Below are 18,493 nucleotides of genomic sequence, written 5' to 3'. Positions count from 1 at the left end.
TCCAGTTCAGAGTGACTGTCAAGGAACACCCAAATACCAGAAGAGGAGTACTTTCTACAGTAGCTTCTATCTATGATCCATTGGGGTTCGTAGCGCCTTTTATTCTCCGTGGAAAGCAGATCCTACAACAACTGTGTCGAGACAAAGTAACTTGGGATGAGCCACTCCCACAAGAGCTGAGAGCACAGTGGGAAATCTGGCTACAAGATCCTCAAAATTTATCTAATGTAAGGATCAGGAGGTGCTATATCCCAGATAACTTCAAGGATGTCAAGCAGTACGAACTTCATCACTTCTCAGATGCAAGCGTCATCGGTTATGGGCAATGTACGTACCTCAGAGCAGTCGACGTCAAGGGAGATGTTCACTGCACTCTAGTCATGGGAAAAGCACGAGTTGCTCCTACCAAAGTAACCACAGTGCCACGGCTTGAGTTGTCGGCTGCAGTTGTTGCAGCAAGAACAAGTGTTATGCTCAGAAATGAGCTGGAAATAGAGGGTCTTCAAGAATATTTTTGGACTGACTCAAAGGTCGTCCTCGGCTATATAAACAATGATGCCAGACGGTTTCATGTGTTTGTAGCGAACAGAATCCAAAGAATCAAGTCCACTACAGATCCTGAACAATGGCACTTTGTAAAGTCTGAAGATAATCCTGCGGATCATGCGTCGAGAGGTCTCTCCGCAGATCAGCTTGTTGCTTCAAATTGGTTCACTGGTTCAGACTTTTTATGGGAAAGAGAGCTACCCAGAGGAGATGCTATGGTGGGAGAAGTCTATGATGATGATCCGGAACTTCGAAAGGCCCTGGTGCTCAACACCAAGGTGAGGGAGGAGAGGTCATTGTTAGACCGCCTAACAAAATTCTCTGACTGGAAAAGAGCTGTCAAGGCTATCGCTCTTCTAAAGCGCCATGCTAAGCAGATCAAGGGCATCAAAGATAAAGTAAGTGGAGCTACAAGTATTGAGGAACGAAAAGAAGCAGAGCTGTTTATAATCAAGTTGGTTCAGAGGGAAGCATTCAGCAGTGAAATCAGAGGTATAAAGCAGGGCAAAGAAGTAAAACCCAAAGACAAAGTAAACAAACTACACAAACTGAGTCCGTTTGTAGACGAGCATGGTGTGCTTAGGGTTGGAGGACGTTTGACAAGATCTGTTCTTCATCCACATGTCAAGCATCCTGCCATTGTGCCAAATAAGAGTCTTGTATCATCGTTGCTTATTAAGCACTACCATGAAAAGGTGCATCATCAAGGAAGAGGAATAACTGCCAACGAATTGCGATCCAATGGAGTATGGGTCATAGGATGCAGCAGTGCAGTTGCCTCACACATTTACAAGTGCACAACATGCAGAAAGTACAGAAGGAACACACAAGATCCAAAAATGGCAGATTTGCCAGAGGAAAGAATGGAAATTACACCTCCTTTCACATATTGTGGCATAGATTGCTTTGGACTGTTCTATGTGAAGGACGCAAGAAAGGAACTAAAGAAATATGGTCTTATTTTCACCTGTATGTGCTCTAGAGCCATACATATTGAAATGCTTGATGACCTCACTACAGATGCCTTTATCAACGCATTGCGTGCATTCATCGCGATACGCGGACATGTAAGACAGTTGAGATGTGATCAAGGCACTAACTTCGTAGGTGCAAGAGGAGAGTTCATGAATGCAATAAAGAATTTGGATCATGAACAGTTGAAGGAACACGGATGTGAGTTCATAATGAACTTCCCATCATCAAGCCACATGGGAGGCGTATGGGAGAGACAGATAAGGACGATCAGAAGTGTTTTAACCGCAATCCTTGACCAGTCTGCTAAACGACTCGACAGTGCCTCGCTCAGAACCTTTCTGTATGAAGTGATGGCTATTATAAATAGCAGACCTCTGACAATTGAGCATTTAAATGACCCAACAAGCCTTGAACCTCTCACGCCCAATCATATTCTTATGATGAAGTCTAACATAGTATTCCCACCTCCAGGTGAATTTGTGAGTCAGGATCTATACTTGCGCAAGAGATGGCGCCAGGTGCAGTTTTTGGCAAACGAATTTTGGTCAAGGTGGAAGAAGGAATATCTCCTTAATCTTCAGCAAAGACAAATATGGCAGAAAGAGAAGAGAAATACGAAGGTTAACGACATTGTCATCCTGCAGGAGGACAGTTCTCCACGTAACCAATGGAGATTGGCAAGGGTAACAGAGGTGTATCCGAGCACTGATGGAAAGGTCCGAAAGGTGAAACTGTTAATTAGTGACTCGACCTTAGACAGCCAAGGAAAACGCATTTCCAAGCCAGTCTACCTTGATAGGCCTGTACAAAAGACAGTTTTACTGCTTGAGGCAGAATAAAGGTTATAGTTGCCATTTCATGAATACAGCATTTTGTCGCTGCAAGATTTAAGGCATACTATAGGGTTGAAATTAGGTGTAAAAAGGTTTCAATTCTGAGGTGAAATGACAAAATAGTCATTTGGTGGGAGTATAACTGCCATACATATTATTTCTGTTATTTAACATGTTTTGTTATATTTGTTTAATCCATTCATGAATATTGAGTGTTGAGTTTAACTAGGAACTAAAGTACATTTTGCGTTGCACTCTGGCACTTTAAAAAAGGTGCAACAGGAAAAAACACATATTTGGTAAAAAAATTATTCTCCGTGTGTGGATTAAGGTTACACGTGTTTCTGAGTGAAGAAGAAAAGAAGATGTTTTTCATTTTTGTTTTTTGAACCGGGTATTTTCAAGTGAACTCATTCCCTCTTGGTTATGTGCAGCCAGCGAGGTATGTGTATTATGTTTGTATTTCCCGAGTGTATTTGTATCTCTTCATAATGTGAACGTGATTATTTTTTACATTGTCATACTGTAGTTTGACGGTGGATTTCATTGATGATGAATGTGATGGCGGACAAAAAGATGACAAGAGCAATAAATCCATCAGTAACCAGAACCATGGTGTCGTTTATTTCCTGGAGGGAGTGATACATACGACATACGTTCTTGATCTACTGTGATGGTAGCCTCAGTTCTCACATAGGCAATAGTGTTACCCTAAAATAGGAAGGAATAAAAGAGCTTTTATTCAGATACTGAAGGTAGGTATAAAACACAGTAATCAGTTTAACTAACTTGCTCAGCAAAGTTGTATTCAAACTGTTGCTTTGCCACGGCAGTAGTTTTTTATTTAAGAATTAATTTGTTAATTTGAGCAGAGTAACACCTTGTTAACACCGGATGTGAGGGGCACAATATGACTAAAAACAATAAAACTTATTATAAACAGTGATTCTGTCTACACTGAATGCCGCCTGAAGTGGGCGACAAATCTCAAACAGTAAACTGATGCCTCGTTCTATATATGACGTACTGACACAAAGGAACAGGTGCTTTGTCGTGTCCTGTATAGACAGCCTTTAGCTGTTGCGGCGCGACCAGGCGACAACGGACAACGGTAATCGATAACCAAATCACATATAATCTTTGATTATTATCTTTATTTACAGCCAAAGATAAATTAGGATCAACATAAATGACTATTTATCCTCTGAAGTCTTTCGTTCATTTGCCACGTGGCAAGAGCAATGAATCAAACGGGTGGTCACTGGTCACCCTTCACGTTTCATTCCACTGACTTGCATTCAAATGCATGCGAATATGGGAGACCGGAAACGCATGCTCAAGTTCCAAAGTTCAAGGCTGTGTTCAAAATCGCCCCCTACAGGCTACCCTCCTTCACTATTCCCTATATTATACTTCACTAAAATGGTTCACTTGAAGGAGTGAATGAAAAGGAGTGAGTGAATTCAATGACACTGAGTGTGCCGGAAGGGCTATAGCTTTTGCATAGTTTGTGCTTGCTGTTTAATAATCATTCAAAACTTAGCAAACTGGCAGCTCGAGTAGTAAGATGAAAAGATTTATCTTGAACTCTGTCATGGAAACTCTCATGAATAAACCTTAATTAAACAATTTAATAATCATGTAAAAAGGAATGTATACCTGTGTAAGCTCGCGCTCGATCGGCCCAAAGTCCGGCATCCGACTAGCGCGGAAGGTCTCTACGTGTTACTGTCTTTTCACGAGGCAAAGTATTTTTTGATTAAAGGTACAATATGTAAGAATTTTGCATTAAAATATCCCAAAATCTCAAGGCCAGTGTTATATATTTTGTTAAGTTGATTACTTACAATATCCCAAATGTTTCCAACTTTTTTTAAATAATGAGAAAATTGCGATTTTAACCAAGGAAACGGGGCGTTAGAGCAGGGGTGAGCTGGGAGTCGCCAGTCAATTGCGTCATATCCGCGTTACCCTCGGTTTCCGCTCGTACTGCGTGGAGTCCTGGACAAATGCGGAAGTTGTAGGCCTAGTTGTAGTGTCTATCAAGCAACAAACGTTAGCTTGTTTCGTACTGTCGTTATGGAACACAATTATTATTTACTGATTGCAGCTGGTTCTTTCGACAAAGCATGCTTAATTTTATATTTTCCAAATGTAGCAATCGGTAATAGTTATGTTTATGCAAGGAAAGTATTATTGCTTTAGGTTTGTGTTTAGTTTATTGACATTGTTTATCACGTCTGGTGTTTATGGCCATGTAAATAAATATAGCATGTGTTATACATAAAGATTAATCAGTATTTTGGCAAATGATGTGGGCATGTTCGAATGTACTTTTACAACAATTGTTTAGAACACGTAAAACGTACTCGGTTACTAACGTAACCTCGGTTCTCTCTAGAGAGGGAATGAGTACTTGCGTAATATCTTACGCTAGGGGAAAACCTCTTTTCCTCGAGATATTGAAGCCAAAAATTATCCTTAATTTTGCAATAATGTAAAACGCATTGCAGCAGCATGCAGACATGGGCGAGACAGCTCGCGCGCCCATTGGCTGCTCTGCGGCAACTGCACCAGCCTATCGATAGAGGCCCCTCATGACGTCAGAACCAATGAGGGTGCTTCGCGCCCAATACGTCATGTCCCGCCGAAAGCGGGTGGGGCTGGGGCTATAAATACGGCCCAGAGAGGCTGGTTTGGTCAGTTTTTTCATCGCTGAAGCGAATCAGAACATGACGCATGCACGGCAAGATACGCAAGTACTCGTTCCCTCTCTAGAGAGAACCGAGGTTACGTTAGTAACCGAGTACGTTCTCTTACGAGAGGTTCTCTCATACTTGCGTAATATCTTACGCTAGGGGAACACAGTGTAAAACGCCGTGCGTGCCTGAGATATAACACTAAAGTCCCAAGGGCAGGTGCCCGGGGCTCATACAGTGCCTAATCACAAGGGACTCACAGAGAATCCGGGAAGAGGGGCTAGAATAGCATCATTCCTGTAATATAGAGCTCTAATAAGAGCAGATTATATCAAGTGTTCCACACAGCCAGGGCGAACTCGGCCTGGACTGATAAATATGGGGGACTTATGCACTGCCCACAGAAGTATACAGACGATCAGTGATCGACGCTCTAGCAGTTTCAGCATCCTGAGTTTCAGGCAATACTGAAAAATTAGACCGAGAGCAACCTTGAGGTTATAAAACCTTATAAATGTAGACGGGGAGGCCCAGCCCGCCGCCATACAGATATCTTGCAAGGCAATCCCACAAGACCAAGCCCACGACGAGGCCATGCCTCTCGTGGAGTGCGCTTTGACACCTAACGGGCATTGCAGGCCCTTGGATGTGTAAGCTAGCGCTATAGCATCAACTATCCGTATGGATAAACTCTGTTTTGACGCAGCTAGTCCCTTAGAACGTCCGCTGAACAAAACAAAGAGCTGCTCCGTCTGTCTGAAAACAGATGAGCGAGACACATAGGCTCTTAACGCCCTGACCGGGCAAAGGAAGCCTGCGTCCCCTTCCTCTTCAGATACCGGCAGGGCCGACAGGGAGATCACCTGTGCCCTAAACGGTGTATTGAGGGATTTAGGAATATATCCGTGTTTTGGTTTGAGTATGACTCTCAGGTCATGAGGCCCAAACTCCATACACGCCGCGCTCATTGAGAGCGCTTGCAAGTCCCCTATGCGCTTCACTGAAGCGAGAGCCAGAAGAAACACTGTTTTGAGAGACAAGAGTTTCAGGTCTATTGACTGTATTGGCTCGAATGGGGCACCTTTCATGGCTTCCAGAACCGTGGAAAGGTCCCAAACGGGAACCGAGGGAGGTCTGGGAGGATTCAGCCTCTTAGCTCCTCCAAGGAAGCGAATTACCAGATTGTGCCTTCCTAATGACTGGCCAAGCGGTGGTTCAGCGAACGCTGCTATGGCCGCCACATAAACTTTGAGCGTGGATGGGGCTCTGCCCTTATCCAGAAGCTCTTGTAAAAAGGAAAGAGGATTGTGACGAGGATTGAGAGTGAATGACGTGTCACGATGGCGCCAGAATGTTTGGCAAGCCGTCTGTCTCTGTCGCATCTCCTTAGTTTGCTGTTTGCTATCGCCTTTTTTATCAGTACATATTGTCAAGATGTCTCTGCTTTGCTCGTTTATGATCGTCATACACTTTTCAACATTCGAATAACTGTTGATATATTGTCTGAAAGACATGACTTGGGAGATCGCTGGACCTCGAAACTTCCTCCTTTGCTGTCGGACATACCGGAGTATCTGCGCCGTTCACCTGCTGTTGTTCTTCCCCACAAGAAACGTTACAGGAGACGGGGAAAACGCGGAGGTGCGCTGGTACGACTCAAGGCTTACCTGGCGTCCACCTGTGTGACGTGTCCTGATGGATGCTACGTTCCTGCTGTTGCCGGGCGTTTGCTGAGGATGAGAGATCGCTGGTTGCGTCCTGTTTTCCCTGACCCACAGATTATCTCCGAGGCTCATCTGCTGACGGTGCCATCTTCTCCCAGGCAGGCTCGGATCCACCGAGGTGGTGGTGTGGATTTTTTTAACCTGCGCCCGTTAGATCGTGTGGCGTCTGCAGCCACAGCCAGTGAGGATCAAACTCTTCGTTTGGCTTTGTTTAATGTTAGATCGCTAGCCAACAAGACTTTTCTCCTCAATGACTTCTTTACTTCTCGGGAGTTGGATCTCATGTTCTTAACGGAAACTTGGCTCCATGATGGCGATCTTACGTCTTTCTCCGAACTTCTTCCTCCCCGATGCGGCTTCCTCAGCTCCCCTAGGATCACAGGTAGAGGTGGAGGGCTAGCGTCTGTGTTTAAGTGTACTTTTCAATGTCGAGAGATTCTGTTTGACAGCTGCTCCAGCTTTGAGCTGCAGTTGTTCGAGTTAAATTTCCCAGTGATCGTATTATGTGCGGTGGTGTATCGACCTCCAAAGTTTAACAAGGATTTTATTCAGGACTTTGCTGATTTTGTGGCTGGGATTGCGTTAAAATATGATCGCTTTTTAATTGTTGCTGATTTTAATATACATGTATGCTGCGAATCCAGACTGATGTCTAAGGATTTTATTAATCTTATTGATTCTTTTAATCTTATGCAGTCTGTCACTGGTCCGACACACGAAAAAGGTCATACTTTGGACCTCATACTGTCATATGGCTTAGATGTTGCCGTTAGTGAAATATGTGACATTGGTATGTCGGATCATCTACCCATCGTTTTTACTATAGTTGTCCCCTGCTCGGACACTTTGACTGTTGCTCCCGCACGCAGTGTGCGTTCTATTAACCCTCTAACTGCCTCACAGTTTTCTGTTGCTTTTAAAGACTCAGTGCTGTACAATCTTGAAGATTGTATTTTTGAAGTGGATGAACTCACAAACCTCTTTGACTCTACCTGTACTGAAATACTAGATTGTGTTGCCCCACTAAGGGAAAAACGTACTAAAACGCTATCTGAACCTTGGTTAAATGACCATACCCGCTCTCTCAGACGTGTCTGTAGAACGGCTGAGAGAAAGTGGAAAAAGGATAAACTTCAAGTGTCATTTCAAATTTTAAAGGATACATTACATAAATACCAAGGAGCGGTTAAATCCGCAAAAACAAATTTTTTATCTCACCTGGTTGCTAATAATAAACAGAGGCCGCAGGTTCTTTTTAAAGTGTTTAACTCTCTTGTTAACCCTTGTGAAACAGATTGTGTTGTGCCATCCACTTTGTTGTGTGAAAATTTTCTGAAATATTTCATAGATAAAATTGCTGGCCTGAGTTTTTAATCACCTGCATTTAGTGACCCCTCGGTTCCATCTTTATGCCAAGCTGTCTTCCAGCAGTTTGAGCCAGTCACATTACATGTTCTCTCTGACATAGTTAAACAGCTCCGTCCTACAAACTGCCTGCTGGATAGTATCCCTGCCCGATTACTCAAAGATGTTTTTAACATTGTTGGTTCCAGTATTTTAAGCTTGGTTAACGCATCTCTCAGCTCAGGGTGTGTTCCCGTAGCTTTTAAACATGCAATCGTGCAACCCCTCTTAAAAAAGAAAAATCTGGATCATTCGGTTTTTTCTAATTTTAGACCCATTTCTAAACTCCCATTTTTATCTAAAGTCTTGGAGAAGGTAGTTTTTAATCAACTGCAATCATTTTTAGATGATTTTTGCATTTATGAAAAGTTCCAGTCTGGTTTTAAACCCCGCCACAGTACTGAAACCGCCCTTCTAAGAGTATATAACGATCTTCTCTTAGCAGTTGATTCAGGAAAATCAGCTGTTTTAGTCCTTTTAGATTTGACCTCTGCCTTTGACACTGTCAACCACTCTATCCTCTTATCCCGACTTGAACAAAGTGTTGGCGTTACGGGTACGGCCCTGAAATGGTTTAAATCATATTTGACAGATAGGAGTTTTGCTGTCCACCTTGGGAATTGCTCTTCATCTGCTGCACCTCTTTCTTGTGGGGTTCCCCAAGGTTCCATTCTGGGACCCATGCTCTTTTCCCTGTACATGCTGCCCTTAGGGTCCATTTAAAAAAAACATAACATTTCTTTCCACTGTTTTGCAGATGATGTACAAATCTATTTGCCTGTAAAAAACAATGAGAAGAACAACATCCAACCTTTGTTAGACTGCTTGAGTGATCTCAAAATTTGGTTAGATCAGAATTTTCTATGTCTCAATGATAAAAAGACCGAAATTGTTGTGTTTGGTCGTGCGGGACATTTAAGTGAATGTGCAGATGTTCTTGGTACTCTATGTTCCCATATTCAACCTTTTACCAGGAATCTGGGTGTAATTTTTGACAGTGCTTTTAAATTTGACAAACAAATTAGTTCAGTTGTTAAAACTAGCTTCTTCCATTTGAGACTTCTGGCTAAGGTCAAGCAATACATGCTACGCAAAGACTTTGAAAGAGTCATACATGCTTTTATTACGTCGCGATTAGACTACTGTAACTCTTTGTATGCCGGATTGGATCAGTCATCACTTCGACGGCTACAGTTAGTGCAGAACGCAGCAGCTCGACTTTTGACCGGGACCAAAAAACGTGAACACATTACACCAGTATTGGCCTCACTTCACTGGCTTCCTGTTTGTTTTAGAATTAAATTTAAAATTGCATTAATTGTTTTTAAAACCTTAAGTGGGTTGTCGCCTTCATATTTGACGGAGCTTCTTCATGTCCACACACCTGTTAAAGTACTGAGGTCTTCTGACCAGATGCTCCTCGATGTGCCCAGATCTAGGCTAAAAAACAAAGGTGACAGAGCGTTTGCAGTGGCTGCTCCTAATATCTGGAATAGTCTACCGATTTATGTAAGGAAAGCTCAGACTATTGAAATATTCAAGTCCTTGCTTAAGACACATTATTATGCTTTGGCTTTCAATTCTAGTTGAGCTTTGATATCTTGACCTGTTGGTTATTTTGTTTGTAGGCCTACTTTGTGTGATATTGTCTGTATAATAATTTGTTTTTGTTTCTTTGTTGGATTTTGTGAAGCACTTTGGTCAATTATGGTTGTTTTTAATGTGCTATATAAATAAAATTGAACTGAACTGAACTGAACTGAAAGAACCTCCGGCACCCCACAGTGTGAGGGTGAAGTGCCACGCGCTGTACACCAGCTAGTGAACACAGACCATTTTGAGGAATAGAGCCGCCTCGTAGATGGAGCTCTAGCCTGCGTGATCGTGTTTAACACTCCCGCTGGGAGGTTAACGGGTACCCGTTGATGGCCCACACATGTAGGGACCAAAGCTCCGGGCAAGGATGCCAGATCGAGCCGTTTGCCTTCGAGAGGAGATCCCTCCTCACCGGTATCGGCCACGGGGCGGTACTCGTCAGCTGCATCAGGACTGGAAACCAGGCTTGGTTCGTCCATAATAGGGCGACGAGTAGCACTGGGCATCCGTTTTTCCTGATTCGCTCTAACACCTGGGGTAGGAGCATGACAGGGGGAAACGCATAGAGCGGGCAGCGGGGCCAGACGTGGGCCAGCGCATCCCTGCTCTTGGAGAAAAATTCCTGACAGTGAGCGTTCTCTTGAGACGCAAATAGGTCTATTTTGCTCTGCCAAATGTCCTCCATAGCAGTTTGACTGTCTGTGGGTGTAAAGACCATTCTCCTACCGGAAGATTGTTTCTGGACAGTCTGTCTGATCCCACATTCAGGTGGCCGGGCACATGCGCTGCTCTGAGCGAGCGCAGATTGTGCTGAGCCCAGACCAGGAGGCGTTCCGTCAGCCTGTGAAGGGTTCTGGATCTGATACCTCCTTGGTGATTTATATAAGCCACCACTGACATGTTGTCCAAACGGACTAGGACGTGGTGTCCTCTTATTTGGGTACAAAAATGCGTCAGCGTGTTATCTACTGCCAACATTTCGAGGCAGTTTATGTGCAGAAGCTTCTCCCGTTCTGACCATTGGCCGAAGAACGGTCTGCCCTCGAGCAGCGCTCCCCATCCCGAGGTGGATGCGTCTGTAGACACCACCCTCACACTCGGGGAAGTCCCCAGGCTTACACCTGATCGGTACCAGTCGCTTGCTTTCCAAGGTTTCAGAGCTGCGATGCATTTCTGATTGACCTTGAGACGAAGCAGACCGGAAGCCCACGCTCGGCGCGGTACTCGCGCTTTCAGCCAGAACTGTAGTGGGCGCATGTGAAGCAAGCCCAGCTGAAGTACTGATGATGCTGAGGCCATGAGACCTAGCATCCTCTGAAATTTCCTGAGCGGGACCGATGCGCTGCAGCGGAAAGAGCTCGCTGCGCGCTGAATGTCCAGTACGCGCTGTGGTGACAGTCGCGCTATCATAGACAGCGAGTCCAGTTCTGTGCCCAGAAAAGATATTATCTGTCTGGGGGACAGAGAACTCTTCGCCCAATTGACTGAGACCCAGATTCTCCAGAGTCTTTTTTCGGTACCAGGAAGTATCTGCTGTATAGCCTTCCTTCACTCTGAGCTTGAGATAAAGGCTTTATGGCCCCTTTGCTCAACAGTTTCAAAGTAGGTGTGCTACTTCTGTTTTTACTGTAGTTTCGACGCGTCACATAGCGGCGAGGGCGTCGGCGAAACTGTAGCGAATAGCCTCTTTCTAATGTCTAGCACCCAACTCGAAACCCCGGGTAGCCTTGCCCATGCATCTGCACGAATGGCTAGGGGTTGAATGAGGAGCGCGGTGTGCTGCAACATAAGCGGTGCGCTTATGACATTCGAGGCAGGGGGCGCGCTGATAACAGCGGGCAGATTGCCCGCGCTCGACTCCTTTGCGGTGGTCAACCGAGAGGGGGAGGGCTGGGCGAGTCCCGTAGGACCTGTCATGTCTATGTATGAATGTGGGCGCGGGATAGCGGGCACATTTACAACACTGAGAGCATTGTCCGCCTGAGCAGAGCGAATGCACGTTGGTTTAGTTTTTCATATGCGCGAGCCCTGTGTGACGGGCTGTGCGTGTGTGTAGGAATGAACACTGGGTTGTGGGCATTTTTACTACACTCATAACACCATCGGCCGTGGCCGGAATACCAGAAAATACACTCTATGGGATTTATCTGGGTCGCCGTAAAAACGCAGTTTGTGTGCAGGCAAGCGGGCTGTGTTACCGGCTTGTTTACTGCAGAATACACTGGAACAGTCGCATTTACTGGAACTGAACGAGCGAGAAGTTGCCATAGAAAACAGCGTTTGGGTGCAGGCGAGCGGGTTTTACAACGCGCTCGTTGGCTGCAAAAAACTCATCTGCAGTCGCCTTTTAAGGGAACTGACTGAACAAAAGTATGACAGCATGATTTTATCTGCCGGTAAGACCCAGGATCGAACACAGGTCTCTTGCGCGAAAGCCTGAGATTCCTCCACTGGGCTACAGGGGAAGACACACAAGCAATCATTCAGCGCGAGTATATAACAGAGCGTCAACATGTTGGCGTTTGTTTGCAGGCGTGCATGTATTACAACAGGCTCGTTCACTGCAATATTGACATTTCCAGTCGCCTGAACTTCAGAGGGGAATGAGAAATGTGTGAGAAATGGAGGTCGGTCTGGCCGCAGCGGGACTAGAAACACTCTTTTCTCCTTTCGCCAGTGATGCACGGAAACCATAGAAACGGTGTTTGGGTGCAGGCGAGCGGGTTGTACAACGCGCTCGTTGGCTGCAAAATACACATCTGTAGTCGCCTTTTCAGGGAACTGACAGAGCGAGCATTTGACGGCATAATTTTATTTGCCATTAGACCGGAATTCGAACACAGGTCTCTCGCGCGAAAGCCTGAGGAATCTGCCACTGGGCCACAAGGGAAGACTCATGGACATTCAGTTAGCGCGAGTATTATCAGAGCGCGTCAACATGCTGGCATTTGTTTGCAGGCGTGCGTGCATTTCAACAGGCTCGCTCACTGCAATTTTGACAAAAAATTTTGATAAAAATCAATACTATTATTAACATATTAGTAAAGTTACACATTTAAATGGTTATCCACTCTGATTATGACAGTAATTGTGAAGAAAGTCAAAATTTACAGTAGAATATCCATCATTGTGATGGTATAGTGCCTGTTGTGGGAATGCTCAGAGTGCAATATTTACTAACTTTGCATTATGAATTGTTCTCACACATTTTGCAATGCAATGCAAATACTCTAAAATGCTGCCACAAACTAGTTAATAAAATATGTAATGAATGGAAAAGTTTCAGACAAATCTTCAATAAACTGCACTGATTTGTCAATTAGTTATAATATTCTCTATGTTGGTTTGCATTGCAAACATTCCACTGTCATGAAAGTAACAGTAAATGTTTGGATAGGCAAATTTACAGTGACCCAGGGGCAATGACCAACATACTTAATATTCACAATCTGTGACCTTTCCACAAGCCATAAATAACATGAGTATCACTGTACCGATTAAAACTCGTGTGAGCTTCAGACTGCCCTCAATCCAGAGCGGTTCTTCTATTCCAAGGTAAGTCTAAGACTTCTTAAAAAGGAATAAGCTAAGCTAAGAATAGGTCACTTCTTAAACACTGTCTCCTCTTTCTGATCCAGATCCTTACTGATAAAGAACCAGAAAATGAACTCAACGATCTGGATTGTGGATAGTTATGAAGAAGCTCTTGCCAAAAATATTGTGATTGTTAGTCTTGGTTTTATCATTAATTTCATCAATGGAATGTTAGTAGTTACTTTCTTCTCCAATCCAATGTTTTCAAGAGACTCCAGATACATTTTATACATTCACCTGGTAATCAATGACATGCTCATGATATCAGTATCAGTAACTTTATATGTGTTGACCTACACTTCACCACTTGTAAATGCTTCGTTGTGTTGCACATTGATTGCTCTTGGTTCAACCACCTTTATGATCACTCCTTTGAATCTGGCTGGTATGGCCATAGAACGGTTCATTGCTATCTGTAAACCACTGCATCACTCTCAGATTTGCACTCCTCAAAGAACCTACATCTTTATATGCTTGCTATGGGTGTTAGGAGCTATACCTTCTCTGGCAGATATCATTATTTTATTTTCAATCCAGCCCATATCTTTCTTCAGGTCTGTTGTACTTTGCTACCCATTCAATTTGTTCCCTTCCAAAGCCCACAAGGATCGCACCACTGCTTCACAAATCATCTATATGTCTTTGGTGTGGATAATTCTCATTTACACTTATTGCAGAGTCCTGTTCACTGCCAGAAAGGCAGCTTCAAAGAGTTCAGCAAATAAGGCTCGGAGTACAATATTGTTGCATGGCATCCAGTTACTTCTTTGTATGCTTTCTTATGTCACCCCTGTTTTGGATATGATTCTCAGTCCTTTCTTTCCTTTTCACAGAACTAAGATCTCTTTCTTTAACTATCTAATCACAAATATAATGCCAAGATTACTGAGTCCTTTGATTTATGGGGTGCGAGACCAGAAGTTTATGAAACAAATGAAGGAATACTTTAAATGCAGAGTTATTATTGTAAAAATTGTGCCATCAAAATTATGATTTTTATTTGGCAACATTTTATTTAAAAATATATATATATGTATATATTTTTTTTTAATTATGACATTTATTTTATTTGAGGTTTGAAAATCTTCACAGTGGCCAAACATTTTTTAATGTCATTTAAACTTGAAAGTGTATGAAAGCAACTGAATACAATAAAATATCAAACCATGTGGCATATACAAATAAATGATGAACAAACTTTGCTCAAAACTAACTTCAATTGTCTGAGTCATTTTGCTCAATGTCTTTTAATTAGCTGGTGTTTTGGTGATTTTTAGTGGATGTATGAAATCAGTTCTTCTGAAGTTAACACAGTAGTTAATCCCATTAATATGGGAATTATCCATTAAGAAATCACAACTACAAATTTTGTCTTTATATTGGACTGTACCATTGTTTTATCAATCAAAATGTCTTCATAACCAAACTACAATATGGGAAATCTGCTTCTTAATGTTGATGATAGTACTGTATTATGATTATTACTTTTAAAGAAGACATATCATGCTTTTAAATCGTTCCTTTTTACATATAAATCATACATTTGTAGTCTATATAAAGCGGAACTGCAATGCTTGGGTCTGAATTCCTCATTATTATAGCTCCACGGGCCCCTTTTCTACCCCTTTTCTGATGTGCGTCTGAGAGCAACTCGTTTTGGTGCGGTCTCTTTAAATACAATTGAGACACTTCATACCTCGCCCCCTCTCCAGGTTGTAGCGGTGACACTCGGTTCAACTCCACCCGGTTCGGCCATTTTTGTAGTTTGATAGCAGAGATACGATTATCTAGCGGCACAGAAACTTTTTATTCACACGTTATTAACAAAATGTCAACAACGGAAGACTTGTCCATCCAGCCTTACATGTTTGAGCCAGAGTCGGAGCCGGAGCGAGAGGAAAATAAAGACGACGAACCTGCAGAACAACGTCTTCATATGGATGTATGTATCGCAATGGTGTGTTACTGTATTTACACATGAAACTTTGGTCTTTCGACCTTTTACCACCGTGTCGATTTATTTTGATTAATATGTGCGAGGGAGAGAGAGCAAGACAGCGTCTAGTTTGGAGACGGTGAAGTCTTGTTTACACTTTCGCCTGGCTCCGAGACCGGGTCTCTCTCTCTGCTCGTTCTTTCAGTTAAACATGCACCCTGTCACAAGCGCAGCAGTTCATCTATATTAGACGGTGTAATGAAGCGTGTGGGTTACTACATCCAACAACCGAACATTTTAACTTACCCTCTCGTAACTTCTGCATCCTTTAGCTTGGACTACAAAATTGCAGCGAGAAATAAAAATGGCGGATTGCTGGAAGTGGTGGGCCGGAAGTCAATGTCCTTATTTGGCAGTTCCGCTGCAAATACTGTGACGTAATAGTTCAAAAAACGTCATAGAGAACAGAAAAATCGGAACAGGTTGAAAAATATGACCAAAACAGAATATAAAGATATCAACGAAGCACCTGAAGAGAATAATTTAAACTTTTCTGTACTTCTAAACACTCCAAATATACAACAAAATGCATTTAAGGGCTAAAAAAAGTGGATTTAGCATGATATGTCCCCTTTAATAAAATATTGGAGTGTAAATTCTGATCCTTTGTGTTTTAAGTTTACAGTTTTATCTACAATGATTTAACGTAGGCCTAGTGGTTGAGATTTATCAGACAAAATTGTTTGGCATAAAAGGGGTAAAGCTGTAGGATTTATTTTACTATGCAAACAATGCATAGAAAAATAAATAGCTCACAGTGAAAAAAAATAATACATTGACTACAACATAATCAGTTATTAATATTTTATTGGTAATCAGTTGTTTTTGCATGTGTTCATAATTTCTTTGTATGGCAGCCTGGCCAAACGTTATGTCTGCACAATTTGACATGTTTCAGTCACGTAACTGCTCTGAAACACACAGGTTGTGGGGTAGTCCAGAATAAAAAAATCCATATAACAGGCACAGGGTCAAACACACAAGCAAACACTCCAAATAGGCAACAGCAGGAAACACAGACAGAGTAATGGAAAAAAAAAAAACAGGCTAAAGAGTCAAAACCATAAATACAGGAAACCAGAATAGAACTTGGAATTTCAGTATATGACTACAAACAAGATTTTGCAATGAGAGACCGAAAAAAAAACAGGCTTATATAGGGTGAGTAAACAATGTAGTAGCAGCTGAATGCAATCACACATGTGTCCGTGCAAAGGATCATGGGAAATGCAGTTCTTGATTGAATGACAATGGTCGAGGGAGGATTGCCCTCTAGTGGATATCAAGGGCTTATTCATTGCTTTATTATCACAAATAAAACAACTGACTCCAATCACAACTATGCATGCAATATGCTTACAAAATCTTTAACATTTTTTGTATAATATTTAAATAAAGGATGAAGATATATTAAAAAAAATTATATAAAGACATAACTTCTGGCCACTATTGTGCTCCAATTTTTGCTTAAAAAATAATAAAATAAAATAAAAATTAAACCTCCTGTCACTGCTTTTTCATGAGATCAGTCTACATAAACAAACATGTACATTCCTGCTTTGCAACCACTGAGAACACCCTAGAAACTGCTTAGCAATGTGCTAAAACAGTTTGCATGTCAGATGCATTTTCAAATGTTTGCTGTTATTCTACAATGATGTCATGAATGCAAATTTTAGATGATCCTTGTGGGTAACAGGCTTAATATTCATGATCTCTGCCCTTTTCACAAACCATAAATAAAGTAGCACTCTACTAATTAAAACTCATGTGAGCTTCATACTTCCCACAGTCCAGAAACAGTTTTTCAGGTAAGTCTAAGCAGGTTTAGGTGTAATTTGAATTAGGAGGCATAAATATTGTTTATGAGATAAGCACTTGGAAAATGTTAACCTCAGTTATCATTAGACATTTTTATCATCTGCTTGGACTAGATACAATATGTGCCCTTTCTAACCACTGTCCTGTTTTCTCTCAGAAATGAACTCAACGATCTGGTTTGTGGATAGTTATGAAGAAGCTCTTGCCAAAAATATTGTGATTGTTAGTCTTGGTTTTATCATTAATTTCATCAACGGAATGTTAGTAGTGACCTTTTTTTCTAATCTAATGTTTTCAAGAGACTCCAGATACATTTTATACATTCACCTGGTAATCAATGACATTCTCATGATATGTATATCAGTGACTTTATATGTGTTGTCCTACGCTTTACCGTTTGTTAATGTTTCGTTGTGTTGCATATTGATGGCTCTTGGTTCAACCACCTTTATGATCACTCCTTTGAATCTGGCTGGTATGGCCATAGAACGGTTCATTGCTATCTGTAAACCACTGCATCACTCTCAGATTTGCACTCCTCAAAGAACCTACATCTTTATATGCTTGCTATGGGTGTTAGGAGTTATACCTTCTCTGGCAGATATCATTATTTTATTTTCAATCCAGCCCATATCTTTCTTCAGGTCTGTTTTACTTTGCTACCCATTCAATTTGTTCCCTTCCAAAGCCCACAAGGACAACACCACTGTATCACAAATCATCTATATGTCTTTGGTGTGGATAATTCTCATATCTACTTATTGCAGAGTCCTGTTCACTGCCAGAAAGGCAGCTTCAAAGGGTTCAGCAAATAAGGCTCAGAATACGATATTGTTGCATGGCGTCCAGTTACTTCTTTGTATGCTTTCCTATCTCACTCCTTTTATGTACTTATTTATTACTCCTTTTTTCCCGGCACACAGAACTAAGATCACTTTCTGTATTTATCTGCTCACAAATATTATGCCTAGATTACTGAGTCCTTTGATTTATGGGGTCCGAGACCAGAAGTTTATGAAACAAATGAAGGAATACTTTACATGCAGAGTTATTATTGTAAAAATTGTGCCATCAAAATTCTGATTATATTAAGGCCCTATGGGCATGATCGATTACTCAACTAAAAGAGACTGTTGCTGCTGCTAGTCGACATCAGAAATAGTCATTAACATTTTTCTTGTTGCACAAATATGTTTTGACTTTGCATTTGTTTATTCCGTGTCACTCGCGGGCTCAGAGAAATGTCCATTCGGAAGACTGAGGTAGTATTTTGACTTAAAACGGAAAAGTTTTGTGTAGGCTAGT

At 42.0% G+C, this 18,493-nt stretch overlaps 2 protein-coding genes across 2 annotated transcripts; both read left to right on the top strand.

Annotated features, from left to right (window-relative positions):
• The first annotated feature begins 12,867 nt into the window (after positions 1–12,867).
• On the top strand, positions 12,868–16,292 carry LOC309513908 (odorant receptor 131-2-like). The gene has a single exon (XM_082190002.1). The coding sequence runs from the start codon at positions 13,441–13,443 to the stop codon at positions 14,362–14,364; it is 924 nt and encodes a 307-aa protein (XP_082046128.1). The 5' UTR covers positions 12,868–13,440; the 3' UTR covers positions 14,365–16,292.
• Positions 16,289–18,460, top strand: LOC309513909 (odorant receptor 131-2-like). Its single transcript, XM_082190003.1, has one exon. The coding sequence runs from the start codon at positions 17,348–17,350 to the stop codon at positions 18,269–18,271; it is 924 nt and encodes a 307-aa protein (XP_082046129.1). The 5' UTR covers positions 16,289–17,347; the 3' UTR covers positions 18,272–18,460.
• Positions 18,461–18,493: the final 33 nt, after the last annotated feature.

The sequence above is a fragment of the Leuciscus leuciscus genome (genome assembly GCF_965113295.1).
Source record: "Leuciscus leuciscus genome assembly, chromosome: 14".
Taxonomy (NCBI): domain Eukaryota; kingdom Metazoa; phylum Chordata; class Actinopteri; order Cypriniformes; family Leuciscidae; genus Leuciscus; species Leuciscus leuciscus.
This window is presented reverse-complemented; position numbering and strand designations above follow the sequence as displayed.